Source organism: Carlito syrichta, unplaced genomic scaffold (genome assembly GCF_000164805.1).
Source record: "Carlito syrichta isolate Samal-C Ts95f unplaced genomic scaffold, Tarsius_syrichta-2.0.1 Scaffold78725, whole genome shotgun sequence".
NCBI classification, from domain to species: domain Eukaryota; kingdom Metazoa; phylum Chordata; class Mammalia; order Primates; family Tarsiidae; genus Carlito; species Carlito syrichta.
Window position 1 is genome coordinate 68,758 of NW_007022821.1, and position 18,595 is coordinate 87,352.

The following is an 18,595-nucleotide window of genomic DNA, read 5'->3' on the forward strand; positions in this document are numbered from 1 at the left end:
TGTCTCGAACCCGCGGGCTCAGGCAATTCACTCACCTCAGCCTCCCAAAGGCGTGGGATTACAGACTGAGCCACCGAGCCCGGCTTGTTTTATTATTAATCTTTTATTTTTATATATTTATTGAACAAAAACACTATCATCAGGAAATAGTAGATGTCAACAGGCATATTTCCTCATCTTCACCTCAGGGCCTACCTGACAGTTTGTTAAAATGCCATTAGAGTACCTCTCTTTTCAGCCGGCATAAAAATGATCTCCACCAACAAAAAAACAAAACAAAACAAAACAAAACATTTTTTCAAAAAGCTGCAAAGCCCCACCTAAAACAATATCCTCACTACACATTATCTATTTACTTACTGACTTTCTGTCTTTGAATACTGGCTGAAATCAGGGGACTTAACAATAAGGAGTTCCTCTGCAGTTGCAAGCAAGGCTATTAATTCATCATTTATATTTCTTTTATTAGGGTATTGCACCAAAAACTTAAATTTTGGCTCACTACAGAGAAAGGTTTCCTTAATCATTTTGTGCCTTCATTTTTAAAAACCATGTTTTCTCATCGATAGCAGTCATGCTGATGCAATTAATTCAGACACAGGTCCCTTGCAAATGAATGTACTTGATGACCACTTACTTACCTAATCTTGAATCGTACCCCACATCTTTAAAATGAAAATAAATAAATGAATGAATGAATAAATAAGTAAACAAATAAATAAATGTTCTCTTTCTATTATATGGTTAACTGAGAGATACTAAAAGGAGAGGAAAATCAATTTTTTTACACATCTTGAGTCATAGAATATTTCTCATATCTTCTCTCTCAATATGCAGTCATTATTTTGATGTTTCACTGGGGGCTCTCACCACTGACCACCTTGAAATCTAACTAAATGCTCTCTTTCTTAGCAAACCTAGATTTCTGTTGGTTTCCCTTCTCTCTGGAATTCACTGAACAAATTTCTAATACTACTCATTCTCCCTTGGTTTTCCTATCATTTTTAATTCTGAAATTCCAGTATTTCCTAACCATCTTTAATAAGACTTCCAATTTGCATTTTCAGAATTAAACATTTAAAAAAATATTATAGAATCTTTCTTGCTCTCCCAAGTGCACATTTTAGTAATTTGGGGTGCCATGGTTTAGAGATGTTTTCAACACATCTTATTGTAATGATGAGAATAATAAAGGATGTAGAAAGAGTTCATAAAATTAAATACTTGAAATACTGGAGTCAATAATCAGAGAAGATTAAAAGGGATGAGAATAAATATTGTAGCATTATCATGGTATATAGAAAATGTTTGATGTTATTGATGTGCACTGAAAAAAAGAATAAAGTCAAATGGATCAAATTTACAAAGATGTGTTTCTTTATATACACTGTAACAAAGAAATTTCTAAAAGAGTTGTCCTAAAATGAGAGTAATACCCTTTGAGATAATAAATTCCCTGTCACTGAATATGTTAAAGCAGAACAAAAAATAGTGTAAAACGTAAAATGAGAGAAAGGTTAAACAACCAGTTAATGCCGATTTCTAGAATCTGTGGCTTTATGATAAATATTCACTACAAGTGACATAAGAAATTATTTTAGACACAGACCAAGATAGAAAGAGGAGTAGCTTTATATCTTATTTTAATCTATGCTCATTTATTAATTAATTCAACGGATATTTTATTGAGAATGAACTATATGCCAGCACCATGCTTAGCTTTGAAGATATAACAGTGTATTAAATTGACAAATCCCTGGTTGATGGCCTTTACATAAGGAGTAGGAGAGGAAGAGAATGGAAGTGGGAGTGGGGATAAGTTTACCATATACATGCTTCCCTAGTACACATATACATTTCTGGCTAGCAGTATATTTCAACTGGAATAATAGTCAGAAATAATAAAGATCTCCTAAGTATCATGAAGACAGAGTAAAAGTGACCAGAGCAATTGATTTTAATCAAACAGCCTGATGGTCAAGTTGGCAGCCCTAGTAAGTTCATTCCAACTTCTAGGGCACCTATTCTCTATCACTAGATAGGAGAAAAAAAATTTAAAAGTCACTGCACATTTTGAAGTGCTACTGTTTTATATAAGAGCTTTAGCCAAATTCCTTCTTTAAAAAAGTCATTTTAATATTTAAAATTACTTTTTCACTTAAACACGTGTTCATTAGTTTAACACAATTTTTTAGGCACTTAGTATCTACATCAGGCACTAGAGTTGCACTGTGCAAAAGCAACATAATGTAAGATACATATGTAATTATAAATATTCTAGAGGCCACATTGTTTTGCCTGTAGTTCCAGCTACTTGGAAGGCTGAGGCGGAAGGAATGCCGGAGCCCGGCAGGTTGAGGCTGCAGGGCCGGAGTGGCCACTGCACTCAAGTCTGGGTGACAGAGTGAGACTCCAACTCAAAAAAAAAAAGTAGAATTCATTAAGAAGACAAAAAATAGCTTCATGTGGCTCATGGCTATCATATTGCACAGGACATAGGTAGTAGAATATTTCACAATATTTTACGTCTTAAGTCAGACACTGAATTTTCATAGGAAATAACTGACCTTAGATTTGTATTTATTTAGATCATATTTAGATTTCATAAAATTTATAGTTGAAAAAGTAGATCATATATGCAAGTTATTCCAAACATATTTAAAGTGTTCCAATAACTGAATCAAGCATTAGTTTTTAAATTTAAATTAAAAATAAAAATTCAATTCCTTAATTGCATTAGCCACATTTCAAGTGCTCAATATCCATATGGCTAGTGGCTACCATATTGCACAGTGTAGTTAACTATTTCTAGACACTGCAGCAAAAAAATTTACAAAATTATTTTTTTTCTTCCATTTTATTTTTTTATTTTTTGAGTTGGAGTCTCACTCTGTTGCCCAGACTGGAATGCAGTGGCCGCTCCCGGCCACCACTACCTCGACCTGCTGGGTTCTGGCGATTCTTCTACCTCAGCCTTCCAAGTAGCCGGAATTACAGGCATGCGCTACCACGCCTGCTGATTTTTTGATTTATTGTAGAGATGAGGTCTCGCTGTCCAGGCGGGTCTCGAACCCGCGGGCTCAGGCAATCCACTCACCTCAGTCTCTCAAAGGCGCGGGATTACAGGCTGAGCCACCAAACCTGGCTCCATTTTATTTTTAATGGAACCAATTATGGTTGTAGTACATGTGAGGAGACACCTATTTTTTAGACATTTTAACCTGCAGAGTCTTTTACAGAAACTCAGGCAATTCCTTTGGATCAAAATAGTCAACAGTTTCTAATTTCCAAAATTATGTGCTCCAATACCAATGAAGACAAAGCTCTCAGTGTCCTTTGTTGAAGGAAAATAATAGCCATTCATCTTGACACCCAGATTAGAAACTTTACAATTATCTTGTTGTCACTAAATCCTAGCTAATACATTTTATTCTTTTTTTTTTTTTTGAGTTGGAGTCTCACTCTGTCACCCAGACTGGAGTGCAGTGGCAGCTCCCAGTCACCGCAGCCTTGACCTGCTGGGTTCCAGAGATCCTTCCGCCTCAGCCTTCCAAATAGCTGGAACTACAGGCGCGTGCTACCACACCCGGCTAATTTTTTTGATTCATTCTAGAGATGAGGTCTCACCAAGTTGCCCAGGCGGGTCTCGAACCCGCTGACTCAGGCAATCCACTCACCTCAGTCTCCCAAGGCGTGGGATTACAGGCTGAGCCACCGAGCCCGGCTAATACATTTTATTCTAACTTTGCTTCCACTCTACCTTCAACCTTGCTGCCTTAGTATAAGTATATATCTTTGATCACTTGGGCTATTTTTAATGCCTTCTAAAGCTTAATCTTAAAATCTCAGCTCAGGGTTTTTAAATTTTTAATATATATATAATTACTCATGTTACCACCACCCAGACTAAGATATAGAACATCTTCACTACTCTATAAAATTCTCTCCAGCTCCTTAGTCACCCCTTCAATACTTCTTTTACTAAATATATTATCTGTGAGATTCATTCATGTCTTTGTCTGTACCAGTAAATTTTTTTTATTGACATACTATTTGGAATTTTATAATTATATGAAAATGTATCCATTCATTCTCCTGTTGATGAATATTTCAATTTTGGGGCTAGTATGAATAAAGGTAGTATGAAGACCAATAATGTTGGTTTAAGTATTAAAATAATACAAAATAAATTCTCATCATGTTACCTCTTTCCCTTCATTATATTGGAGTTATAGTACAAACTGATGCTGTGTATGCTACACAGAATGAAATTAGACACATTAAAATAAGGTTTGCACTTTAAACAAAAGAGATGCCATGTATACCTTCAATCATTATACATGTGAAGTGCATGCACAATAAATTCATATCATTAACAACCACAAACTGACAACCACAAACATTAACACCAATGAAGAACAAAATTTGATTACATCTATTATCACATTTTAGCATCTGCTCTATATTTTCTAATGCATAGAGAAGAGATTAATCCAGGCAACAACAACAGCTGCAAAAAAGGAGAGTCACCTTGACAAACCTACAAGAAGACTAAATATGTAAAATATAATTATGTAATCTTGAAAGATATGTCTAAGAGAATTTATAAAATGTTTATTAGTATTACTCTGGCAATTTAAAAAAGTTCAGTAAATTTGAGCACATGAAATTTTCACCACTTTGTAAAATTAGCACCAGTTTATTTCTCTAACATTATTATTGCTAAATTCAAGTGAAGATAATACTTAGGTGGAACCTAGAAGAGTGTTAATTTTCATAGATGTGTTAAATAACTGCTGTACCTACTCCATGGAGATAAAATTAAAATTATGAGACCTGAAAACAGTGTTTTCCGAAAATTAATAACAGCAATTAAAATATTTTCTTCTTTGTCATAATGTTACTCTTTCCTAAATATTCTAAAATACACTCAGTAAGAGTAATTTTAGTGCTGATGGGTCGCTTTTCTAGTATACTGAAGCAAAAGCACAATAACACATATAGTATTAAAACAAAATTACTACTCAGATTCATTCAATATATACATATATACATGGACAGTGACCTTTCATCTTTAAAAAGTGTTCTTTTGTGCAAAGATCATTCATACTTTGTACTACCATAAAACTACTAAATTCATACAAACTAAAAAAGGCAAATAAAATCTTTACATTCGTCTCCTTACCTCCCATTCTCTGGCTGCTGCTTGACTACTAGAATCCTCATTTGTTTCAGACTCTTCAATCTTTTTCACTACTATAAATCCAGGTTCTCTGGTATATTCACCAGTATCTTCTGCATATATTTCTGGACTCCACTGTATGAAGAAGGCATACAAATGATCTGTCCTGTTAGAAAAAGTGACAGTTAATAAAACTAGTATTCTATGCTACTAGAATTGTAAAATTATACTTGTAAAATATTTTGATAAAACTTGAAAACTTAAACTATGCACAAAATATGCTATGCTTTATATAAAAAGATAAAGCCCACTATCAGAAAGACAATAACTTAAAAAAATTGTCTATGTTCTAAAAAGTTGTTCTCAGAAAACTACACACATTTTCTTTGGTATGCTTTTGAGTAGTTCAGATGCTGTATATAGTAATTTTTTTCTTCTTTAAAGACACTAGTAATAGAAAAGGAAATCAGATCCACAACTTTGAACTCATTCATACAATGATCTAATGATCTACAGTACAAATAAACAATTTACTAATTGTCTATTTTGAAACCCAGACATTGTACAGAATTTTCCCAGTTAATATAAATTTAACATCCTTAACTTTTAAATGATACCAGGAACAGAGTGTTGTGGGATAGATGATCTATGCTTTTATATCTCTAGTTCCCTTTTTCAATGTTTTGTTTACCTTTTCAATGTTTTGTTATCAATTAATAACAACAGTGTTGGAAATTATATACCCAATATAACTGTTTAAACTGTTGTTCCTTATGTGGCAGCTAACATACTAAAAGAATGTTAAGTTGTATCTTTCAGATAATTTATCACTATCAAACAGTAAGTTTTCATAAATTAAATTTCTACATTGAAGGTCAGAATCCTAACGATACTAATTTTTAATCAACATTAGCCAAGGTACAAGGACAATATTAAGTGGAAAAGTCCATGTAAAAATTAAAATAAAGCCAAGAATAATAAGAAAAATGAAATTATTTTTGTTAGCTATAACTAATTTTTTTCATCATAGTCATTCCAATATGACCAGAAAATTTGAATATCTGGCTCTGTCCCTTTCAGCTATTCATGAGTTATGCAAATCATCCCATATTTTTAAATTAATCCCATTCTCTTGAAGGCACACATTCTATTGCATATTTGATGGAGTTGAAAGAACAGGGAGAAGAGCTTTTATCATTTTATGACTGAAACAAGTAGTCTTTAAAGCAACATATAAAGACTTTCCAAGAGGCACAAGAACACTTAAGATAATCCGAAGGGAATCAACTTCTGTTTCTCAACTTTCATATGTTATCATTACTCATATTAATCTTCCTAAAAACAGTACGGTCAAGATTCTTACAGATTTCCCATCTTCTGTTTTCACCAAAGCACCTTTTCTATTTATAAAAGAAGGGCGTTTCTTCACTCATTCAGAATTGTACAGTGGTACATGCCTAAAAGTATAAAAACTTCCAGACTGCTCAAGATTGGTGTTGAGATGTGAATGATTATAAAGACTGGGTAATAAGTCCTTTTGTATGTCAGGTGGTTTCTAATTCACTGATTTTCACAAAACTGAAGGAGTTTTCAATGAAGTTATTCACTGATGATTGCTAAAAGCAATTTTCATTAAGGATGATTGAATAATTTTTGGAATTACACAGAAACATGTTTAAAAAGTGAATGAAGCCGGGCTAGGTGGCTCAGCCTGTAATCCCGCGCCTTTGGGAGGCTGAGGTGAGTGGACTGCCTGAGCCCACGGGTTTGAGACCCGCCTGGGCAGTGAGGACTTCATCTCTACAATAGCAAAAAAAATCAGCCAGGCGTGGTAGCGCATGCCTGTAATTCCGGCTACTTGGAATGCTGAGGCGGAAGGATCGCCGGAGCCCAGCAGTCGAGGCTGCGGTGACCGGGAGCGGCCACTGCACTCCAGTCTGGGTGACAGAGTGAGACTCCAACTCAAAATAAAATAAAATAAAATAAAATAAAAATAAATAAAAAATTGAATGACATTATAATATAACTCTCTTCAGTCTAACTTTTATATGAATAAAGCTTCTCATTAATTACAAAAAAAGAGAGGGGTAGAACTGATGCTGAATCCTATCTCATCCTTTCAACAAACAATATTCATCAATGGGCACATAAACTAACTGGGGGAAGAAAGGTTCATCTTTCTCATTAAGATATGCATTTCCTATGATATTTTACCTTTTATGTATAATACAAATAAAAATTTATAGTGTATGCTTTGTTAAATTGTTTATTCGTAATAATTAGAATAAAATTTTATTCTGTATACAATTAACACTTAGAACCACAAAGTTGTTACATAATTTTTCTCTTGGATTTCTACATGTCTTACGAACAGCAGCATTAAGTACCTTTGTTCAGCAATATCTTTTCAAGCATGTCAGCACAGCATGGTCTTAGAAGGTAGAGAAAGCATCTTACTGCATAGCAAAGTATAACCATGTTTACTGTTTATTACAAAAAATTAAGGTTCTCTAAACTCATGGTTCCTTGTCTGCAATATAACCCAAAGCATGTGCAGTTATTACCTGGCCTTCTTGCATCCTTTCTGGGAATGGAGACACAGAGAACTCACGCAAATGCTGATACTCTGGCTACTGCTATTTCTCTCTCTCATGTTTTTTGCCAGAAAGCATCAAATTGAGGCAGGTTAATTTGTTAGCTTGCAAGTAAGGTAAAACCTTAGACCTTTACATTTTGACAACAGTCACAGAAAATTTTAAAATAAAATGTAATTTCAGCATGCACACACAGATTACATAAGTGTGTTAAGTATATGTAGCTTATTGCAAAGAACTATAATAGGAGATTTAAAAATATAGTACCTTATAATAAGATTCTGTGAGGTTTAACAGAAATGCAAATTCAAACAAATGCAAGGCAATGATGAAATTTCTAAATGTCAAAGAAGAGCACATACAAGTAGTTTTTAAGTGGATAACAGTGGAGGTAAAATTGTGGATGCTTAGATTCTATTGGATATATATAAAAGAACAATGTAACAGTTTTAACTTAATATGCCAAAATTTACAATATAGTAACAACAGACATCATTTACAATTGCTTAAATTTATGATGAAAAATTTTACTGGGCAAAGAGTATACAAAAAGAGCTTGAAGACTACCATATCCTTTCAGCATTCTTTCAGCAGCTAAGCTAATGTCACATACATAGCAGGCCTTTAATAAGTATTTGAGGACATTTAAATAAAGGAATTATGTATCATTACCGGCCTTCAGGGAAGAGCTCCACCAGATAATATTTTGATAAACTTTCTTGCTCTAAAAAATGTTAAGTAAGTTTCTTTACTACTAAAACTGGGTACATGTTCACATTTCTTTGCAATAAACTACAAAAGAGAATACAATCAAAAATGGGGTAAATTAAAGAGTATAAACTAGATTTCAAATAGTCTTAATGTCAGCTTTTAGTCATAAACTATGCTTCAAAATATTTTGTCACTGGTACTGTGATATACAAAATCATTTTAATTCAAAAAAAATCTCAATGTTCTCAAGCTTTTGTTGTTTTTACCTTTCTTGTGGCACAGCAAACCAATATTCATGTTTTTTATCTCTCTGGGCATACTGTTGCATTGTAGCACTTGCTTGAGATACAAATGTTTTCCTCATTGGTTTTCCAACTCTGAGACACAAGAACTTATGTAATCGGTGCCTTCTCTTTTCCTTTAAAAGTGCAGACCCTAGAATTGATATGCAAAGTATTTATTCAATTCTAATATACCAGGCTTAAATAATTTAGATTAAGTAATTTTTCCTTCAAAATTCTGACAAATAATTACAGAACAAAACTTCACTTTCCTGTTTTTCCAGTGAATTCACTTTACAGTAGCTTATAAATTTTTCCATCAAAGGTAAAGTCATATATACAGCAATACTAAATGTAACAAATGAAGCAAGTTAATGAATCAAAATTATGCCTAAGGATATTAGGTTAAAAAGTGCAAACTTTGCCGGGCTTGGTGGCTCAGCCTGTAATCCCGCGCCTTTGGGAGGCTGAGGTGAGTGGATTGCAGAGCCCGCGAGTTCGAGACCCGCCTGGGCAGCGAGACCTCATCTCTATAATAAATCAAAAAATCAGCCGGGCGTGGTAGCGCATGCCTGTAATTCCGGTTACTTGGAAGGTTGAGGCGGAAGGATCGCCGGAGCCCAGCAGGTCGAGGCTGAGGTGGCCGGGAGCGGCCACTGCACTCCAGTCTGGGCGACGGAGTGAGACTCCAACTCAAAAAAAAAAAAATGCAAACTTCACAAATGTTTTTGTTAAATTTTTGTTTTTGTTTGTAACAACCATACTTAAGTAATTATATATACCTATATAATTTTCTGTACAGTCTCAACCAGTCTTTTAGAATGACATCTAAGTAACTTCGTAGAACTTTTAAAGGTGTATTTTCATATGGCTGTTACAAACAAAAATTAAATGAAGTTTCTAAAGTTTCTCCATGCATACAAAAGTGTGATAAAACAGTCAATGATATGTTAGATTCAGCCATCTATTGGACAGTTAATTAAGAAATTAGGTCTAACTCTTTCAACCTGAGATGCTGGGTATATTAAGGAGGCCGGGTATAGTGGCTCATGCCTATAATCCCAGCACCTTAAGAGGCTGAGGGGGGAGGACTGAGTGAGTCCAGGAGTTCGAGACCAGCGTAGGCAATACAGTAAGACCTCATCTCTACAGAAACAAAACAAAACAAAACAAAATAGCTGGGCATGGTGGTGTCCACCTATAGTCCCAGGTACTGGAGAGGCTGAGACAGAGAGATCGCCTGAGCCCAGGAGGTAGAGGCTGCAGTAAGCTGTGATCATACACTACATACCAGCCTGGATGACAGAGTGAGATCCCAACTCAAACAACAACAAAAAGAGTCTATTAAGAGTCTGACAACATGGGTGAGTTCAGGAATCTGCACATTAATTAACTTGCTAAGGCAGTATACTGTGGAGAAAAGAACACTTAGTTACAGTCAGGAGATCTGGGTACTAGCCATGGCTTTTTTCTGTGTAATATTTTGTAAAGTCCATAATCTATGTCAGCTCAACTATTCGCATGTGGTTAAAGGGATGATCTTTCACCATTCTTCCCAAAATTTTACTCTACAGTTTTATATTTATTATACAATTATATTATAAAGTTATAAAGATCAGAAACTTTAAGTATTTCCCTATTATAGAATATTAAGTTATTTAAAAGTAGTTTCTGGAAACAAATTTTTATTTATTCCAAAAATAAAATGACTAAACCAGATATTGGATATCAGTTTGGCAACAAACTAGATATTTTAGATATTAATAATAGCTACCGATTTTTCTCCTTTTAGCATTTGGTTATAATAGGACTCTCCCTGTCCCCATTAATGTTTCCAGCCACAACAACAAAATTAAGTCTACCGCATTATCAGGTTAAATAGAATCCATTATTTTACCTTTATAAAAGGTTTCAAAATGTGAGGCAATTATCAGATGCAAAGATATTCAAATAAAGATAATCATACCAGCATTCTTTACAACATCAGATAGGAAATATCTTGTTTGAATATATAAATTGTTAATAACAACTGAACTTTTAATAACTGTTAACAACTGAATATCTTAACAATATATAAATGGTTAAATACACTTTAAGGCCATTAAAACCATGTATTCAAGGAACTGTAATGAGATAGTAAAAAGTTCATAACATTAAATGTTAAGTGAAAAAAATGGGATACAACATTATAGTATAATCTTGATTTTATATAAAAATATATCTATATGTATGATACATCTAAATAATATCAAAATCATATGTATATGTGTGTATATACATACACACACAACCACAAAGACCTGTAAGAAAGACAAATATATCAAATGCTAACAATGCTCATCTCTGAATGATGAATTCCAGGTGATTTTTAAAATTATGCTAAAAACACCCTATATTTGTCAAATGACCTTTAATGAACCTTCATTAGTTCTGAATAAAAAATACACATAAGAAGAAATATTCAATCTTTTATTGAACTTGCTCCAAGTAAATGAATTCTTTACCATCTACTGAATAATTATTAGGTCTTCAGAGTATCTCAACTGGATGAAATTCAGTATTCAGTACAATTGAAGAAAACTCACTATTTAAAAAACTGAACCGAATCCTTACACATTACTGTTGAGATTGTAAAATGGTTCAGCCACTATGGAAAATAGTAAAGTGGTTCTTCAAGAAATTAAACATAGAGTTACCAATCAATCCAGCAATTTCTCTTCAGGGTATATACCCCCAAAAATTCAAAGGAGGAAGTCAAACAGATAATTTGTACACCAACGTTCAAAGCAATATTACTCAAAATAGCCAAAAGGTGGAAACAACCCAAATGTCCATCAATAAATGAAAGTATAAATAAAATGTGGTATAAACATATAAAAGGGAGTATGACTCAGTTATAAAAAGAAAGTTTTGACATATGCTACAAAATGGATAAGTATGTGTCAGAATGGATGTAGCATGTGTCAAAATTTCCTACCTTTTTAAGGCTGAGTAATATTCTATTGTATGTGTATATCACATTTTGTGAAAGAAGCTAGATACAAATATTGTATGACTCCACTCATATGGAGTACCTAGAGTAGTTAAATTCAGAGACAGAAAGTAGAAAGTTGGTTGTCAAGAGCTATGGGGAGAGGGTATAGGAAGTTACTATTTAAAGGGTACAGAGTTTTAGTTTGGGAAGACAAAAAAAGTTCTGGATATGTATGGTAGTAATGGTTGTACAACAGTGTGAATGCACTTAATGCCACAGATTTTAAAATGGTGCAAATGATAAATTTAAGTTATATATATTTTACAATTTAAAAAAGTTAAAATGTTAAACTTCATTTTATGTATATAGCACAATAAAACTTTTTTAATTAAAAAAAGAAAGAAAAGTTCACTTATAAATTGTACTAATCTAGGATCAATATTCCAATAGAATCAATATAGAATTAATGTAAGAAATGTTATTTAAGTTACTTGCATTATATCTCATTTAATCCAAATGGGTTAAGAAGCACAGTATATTAAAAATAACAGACTGTTACTGCAATTTTCAGAAGTAAACAGTACCCAAAGACAAAACTGAAAGATAGTGTTTTTATTTATCCTGAGTGCAGGTTTTTAGAGAAAAACAATCAGATAATGATGAAGTTTCTGGATATGTGAAATGATTTTAGAAATAGATTTCTATGTCTAACTGCACTCTTTAAAATAAGGAGAGATTACTACTTTGACAATTAAAATATTACATATGGAAAAAGAGATTTTGAATAGGCAGCATGCCAAGAGCTAATAGAGAAAATAGAATAATCAAAGGTATTGTATAGCTTGTATGTACTTTCAAGAAAGAAACTGTTTCAAGATAGAATACAGTGGGTGCAGGATGCTTAAACACAGTGGAGATGATGCCCATTGTATGTATAATCCACCTGTAGAATAATAAAAGAGAGGAGACACCAAAGACTGAACCCAGAGTAGTATCAGTCAAGGGCCACTTGATTATCCTTCAGACTGGACCAAGATACAGCAGAGTTTTCAAATTAGTGAGGAAAGAAGGAAGGAGACAACAGTATACAATAAGATGGACTAACTTTATATATTTCTTAACACTTACCTTCTACATGTCCATCAGCAGATGCAATTTTATGCTTAATTTCTTTCTGTGACACCTGTTGAATATTCTCCCTTTGCTGTTTAGTTTGTTGCATAGTATGGGTTTTCCACAGTTTGCGTAGCTCTTCTACTTCTGTCTCTGAGTCCCGATTTTGCTCCTTTCCTTGTTTTCCTTTATTAACAGTTTGTTTTTGTTTAAATTCTGCTGTTTCCTCACAAGGCATATTTTCTTTTTTACACTCTTCTTGGTGTGGTGAATTCTCATGAAGACAAAAATCCTGGTTGGTATTATCTTTTATATTTGTGCTTTGTTCTTGAGGACTTGATATTTCTTGAAAGTTATCTGTAGCCTTATCTCCTTCCTTAGTGGCCATTTCAAGATTATTTAAATCAGTTGTATGCAATGAAGTCCCAACTTCATTTGTAGAATGTTCAGTGTCGGACATTAAGTGACCAGGAGTACTAGTAGACTCTGATTTGGCCGTCAAACATTCTACTTCAGTCTGATTGACAGTTTGCACAGATTCTGATGACGCACCAGAAGATTTATCTTGTCGTGGCTCATCTGAAGAGATAAGCTCCTCTCGTATAGGAGAGAGTTCAGATTCTGTGAACACATCTTCAGAAAGAGACTCCTCAGTACTCCTAGGAGCAGTGCTGGCACTATCATTACCTGCATCACGGATCCTCGAGTCTATTTCCTCAGTGTTACTTCCTGTCATTTTCTTTGAATGGCAGAAGTCCCTTCCTGATAACTGATCTATTTCTCTGTCATTAAACAAAGTTAAAAATTATTAGACTTTCAAAATTGTAATATTTTGTTTTCCACAAACTGAATACTGAATTAATATCACTAAAAAGCCTTTTTGAAAAGAATGTAGCATGTATCATGAGAATATGAAAAATTGATTTATTCATATAAGACCAAGTAATTAAATCTAGTGACCAAGTAATTCAATAGATCAAGTAATTTAGTAATTTTGTATCATCTGCTTAAAATTTCCTTGCAAGTAATCTCCATGAAGGGAATTTTATGATGAAAATTCTGGGTAAAGCTATCATTTTAAACTAAAATTTACTAATTGATGGAGTAAGGAAATAAACTTAGAAAATTTTTAAGTTAAAACTTTAAATCTCCCTATAAGGTTTTAAAAAAAATCCCACTGATTTATTATATACATACATATACACACATTCACACACAGTGCTTATTCAAGTAGCTATTAAATGAAATATATAGCTCAAATGTGAAGTTTAAAATCAACCAGAATAGAACTGATGCAAAAGTATTTACAGAAAATTTTCAGGCTAATAAAATAACTCTCAATAACAGTTCTAAGAATATTTGTTCAGATAAAGAATTTAGATATCAGACAACTGAATGGTTCTGACTTTCATGTTCAATAACATTTGTATATGTAAGCAGTTATAGTTTAAGTTCTGGGAAGAAGCAGTGCAAACATCTATCTAATGAGATATAAGTCAGTAATTCAAAATCATGGTTACTAGGGTGGGCATGGTGGCTCAAGCCTGTAAAGCCTATAATCCCAGCACTTTGGGAGGCCAAGGCAAGAGGATTGCCTGAATCCAGGGGTTCGAGACCAGTCTGGGCAACTTGGTGAGACCTCATCTTTACAATAAATCATAAAATTAGCCGGGCATGGTGTCACACACCTATAGTTCCAACTACTTGGAAGGCTGAGGCGGAAGAATCACCTGAGTCCAGCAGGTTGAGGCTGCGGTGGCCGTGAGCATGCCACTGCACTCCAGCCTGGGCAACAGAGTGAGACTCCAACTCAAAAGACAAATAAAAAATAAAAATAAAAATAAATAAAATAAAATCTTGGTTATAAGTAGTTTATAATAAATGGAAATTACACGAGTTCTTAGTAAGGAAGTATTAACATTTATGTATATTACTATAATTTTGAGAACAATGTAAAATATGCTGAACAGAAAAGATTGGAAAGTAAATCAACACAAAAATAATTGGTTATTTCTGAATGATGAAGCTGAGTAATTTTTTCTCTCATTGTGCTATTTGGCATTTTTAAAATTTTCTGTAACAAGTATGCATAATTCTATAACCAGAATGGGTTAAATTTATTTTTTTAAGTATTATTAGTTGAAGTACAATTTCTATTTCTGCCATCTTTGTATGTGATTCATCTTAAGAAATCTAATTTGCTATTAAATATGCAAGAGTGTCCTCTACTGGTGATTCACTCAAATTGCATACATGGGATCTTGGAATTGGGCAAAAGTTTTTAGAAAACGTATCTATGCATTTAACAATTTTAAGACCCTTATGTAAGAGATAAAGATAACAAACTTAACAGGATATATATTTAGATAAGTGCTGTTCCCTTCACAGTTAATATGCTGAAAGGTTAAACATTTATGCCAATGATGCTGCCACTGCTCAGAATAATACCTTTGAAATCAACTTCCCAAGCAGTATGAAATAGTAGCAAGCAAATCTTATACCTCATTTTTGCCACACATGACATCACTCTGCAAAATCATTTGTTTTATTTTTCTGATTTGGTTTCAAATATTGCTTCTGATTAACCCATATGACAGAATTTATAATTTTTTTTGGAGGAATTTTTAAAAATGTTTCTGTCAAATGCAGGTGACACTAAATGATAAACAGTGATTTGAAATAGCCCTAGAGCTATTGTGGAATAGCTATAGCTTGTTCAGAATAAGAAAATCCGAAAGTATCATAATACAAGTAGAAAAATAGAGTAACCGACAGAAAAATCTTCTTCTTTTCTTTGACTCTAATCCTCCTGTCTTTCACTTTGTCTCATCCCTCTACCCAACTCCAATAATCCTTATTTGCTGAAACTGACTTTGGAAGATGATCCATAAATATAACAAACAGTCAAGAATAATAACATCTAGGTATTATCTGTACCTCTAGAGATTAGATTACTATGTCAAAATATTATCTATTGAGTGGATGGTATAGTGAAGACTTTTTGAATAAAGAATTTTATTTTATTAAAGGTATCCTAACAACTCAGGCAGTCCTCCTCAGAGACAAAATTAATTTGTTCCTTTCTTCTTGTGAAAGTTACTCTGCCCCACAAAGATTAATTGTAAAATAGCCATCACAAGTTGGGTACAGTGACATGAGATTCCTACACAAAAAAGAAAAAAAAAGCTATCATTCTTGTGGGCTAATAAACTAATATAGGGATTGTAAACATCAGCATCAGTTAAAGTGAAGTTAGTTTTAAAATGTTGACAGTGTGGTGGCTCACGCCTGTAGTTCCAACTACTTGGAAGTCTGAGGCAGAAGGATCGCCCGAGCCCAGCAGGTCGAGGCTGCGGTGGTCATGGGCCAGCCACTGCACTCCAACCTGGGTGACATAGTGAGACTCCAACTCAAAAAACTAAAAAATAAAATAAAATGTTGACCGTTAATATATTGGGGGGGGAGGGTTATTTTCTATTAGACATCAATTTTCTTCCTTTCTACTTATTCCTCCTGTCTTTGTATACCCATCTTTTATCTTTTTCTCCTTTTATTTCTCATTCCTCTTTTTCTCTCTGGTCATTACTTTGGTCAAAATATATTACTTTCAAAAGCTGTGTCTAACCTACAGTCTCACACCCATTTTATCATATCACAAATCCTCTGAGCGTTAACTCTTTGTATTTGCTCAACTTGTGGATTATCTCCCCTATATTTTTTACTTTTCTGGGAAGAAGACATAAACCATAAACCGGTGAGTAAAAATTAAGTTGTTTTGGCCATAGCAATATTAATCTTTGCTCATGTAGCCTCTCCCAAATCCAATACTCCATTCTTCAGGCAATTTCAAGGAAAATTAGAAAACAACTCTTGATAATAATTACTCATTAAGGTAATTTAGAATTTTGGATATTGTGTCTGACTAAAAAGCACTGTAAACACAATTAAATGGGTACTATAGGTTAACTTTAAAGTGTCTGGTTCTCTGACCATATATACAAATATAAACCTAAAATAATTCCTAACTATTCTAGGTGCAAGTTAAGAAAACACATATATTTCTGTCTTATTACTGATAAAATAAAAAGCATCTAAAAAAAACCTAATAAAATAGTTGAGTATTAGACCAAGGTCAACTATCTAGATATAACAGATTTGCAAAGGAGTATAAACACCACTCTTACATGGGTAAGGATTCCTTTATTTTGCTATCCAAAATTTCTTTGTACATTGCAGCTGACATCACCTCTTCCATTGGACACATGATGCCATATTCCTCACAGCCATTCTCTTGAACCAAAGGGTCAGTTTTATGTGGATCAAACATTATATTATTTGGTGTAACTAGCAGCACACCACTGACTGTACCCTAAGATGAAAAAAGAAAATAACATTCAATCTTCAAATTTAAAATTTCAAAAGTATCTATTTTTATTCATTTTTCTTCCGACATTAGGGCATATATATATACGAATAGTGTAATCAGGAACTGTGGAATTCTCATTAAAACATTTTTAATAAAACCCAAGTTTTCCCACTAAAATATCCTCTTTGTCAGAGGCAAAATATCATAGTCCCCTAAAACAAACAAGCCAGGAATTAAAATTTGCAAACTCAGTAAAATACTGAGTTATCTCATAACAAAAAGATAACTTCAGTACGATAAGAAGAGACTATAACGTCATGCAAGGCATGTCCCTTATTTCATACTAATTTGCATATTGCTTTCTGTTATTCCCTCACTACTGGCACCAAATAGAGTTTTATGTATATAATACAAACTCAAAAAATAATGTACTAATTCCATCCATTGTAAAAAGAAAAAGAATACAATTTCTTTCATTTTAGAGGATTTTCACAAAGGCAGTGATAACTAGCTGTGTATGATGGAAAAGGCCCACTGTAAAGACAGTGCTTTTAATTCTCCATATATATGAATTATATAATCTCAATAGTGTACCTTTAGAAGTCATTTGAAAAGAATCTCAAAACTGTGCTACAAGCCCTACTCACTAAACTGATCAATCTGCTAATGTTACTTTCTAGGAATCCATCCTTATGTGCTATTATTAAAAATGCACACTGATATATTCTTTAAGCTTCTTTCCTTTTGCTACATAATCAAAGTTCCCATACAGTTGGGGCTTTCTGAGGTAATTTGTCAGATATCATTCCCCATAAATCAAGAAAGAGACAGCCATAAAAACATTCCTTCAACATAAACTTCACGAGAATCTTTTGAGAAAGTAACTTCTCAAAATTCAGTTGACCAAGACCAGGTCTAAAATCATAAATTCACAATAAAGTGCTCCCATCTAATTATTTTTAATATTATTTTATAACTTCTGACATATTATCAACATTTTATTGAGACTATTGTGCACAAGAGGTTTCTAGTTAAGGTATAGCTGTAATCCACATGAACTTTAGAAACTTTAAACACAGATTACTCTTTATTATTAACAGCTTCCATTTCCTATGTGCAATTACTTGAGGAATATCCTAAAGGAGAAATTATTTCTATTAGAAAATAGTCTGCCTGCAAAAGGAAATTTACTACTATAACCATTATAATTGTTTTTTGATAAGTTTTTAAAATTTTTATGCAAATAACCTTGATTTAATCAACACAGAAAATGAAACAAGAAAAAACAACTTATATAAAAAGCATCATTCCTGCTTACTTCCTCATGTGTGTAAGAATACATAGAGCTACCCTACAATAAGAAACTATGTTCTA

At 33.2% G+C, this 18,595-nt stretch overlaps 1 protein-coding gene across 4 annotated transcripts in view; it reads right to left on the minus strand.

Annotated features, from left to right (window-relative positions):
* OXR1 (oxidation resistance 1) overlaps positions 1-18,595 on the minus strand; it is a 411,904-nt gene that overhangs the window by 42,631 nt on the left and 350,678 nt on the right. For all 4 annotated transcript variants that reach the window (XM_008054364.1, XM_008054356.1, XM_021710493.1 and 1 more), the window contains 4 exons: positions 17,040-17,224; positions 12,871-13,637; positions 8,754-8,922; positions 5,186-5,348 (listed from right to left, as the gene is read on the minus strand). In XM_008054364.1, the coding sequence (XP_008052555.1) occupies positions 5,186-5,348; positions 8,754-8,922; positions 12,871-13,637; positions 17,040-17,224 (1,284 nt within the window). The remainder of the gene's footprint in view (positions 1-5,185; positions 5,349-8,753; positions 8,923-12,870; positions 13,638-17,039; positions 17,225-18,595) is intronic.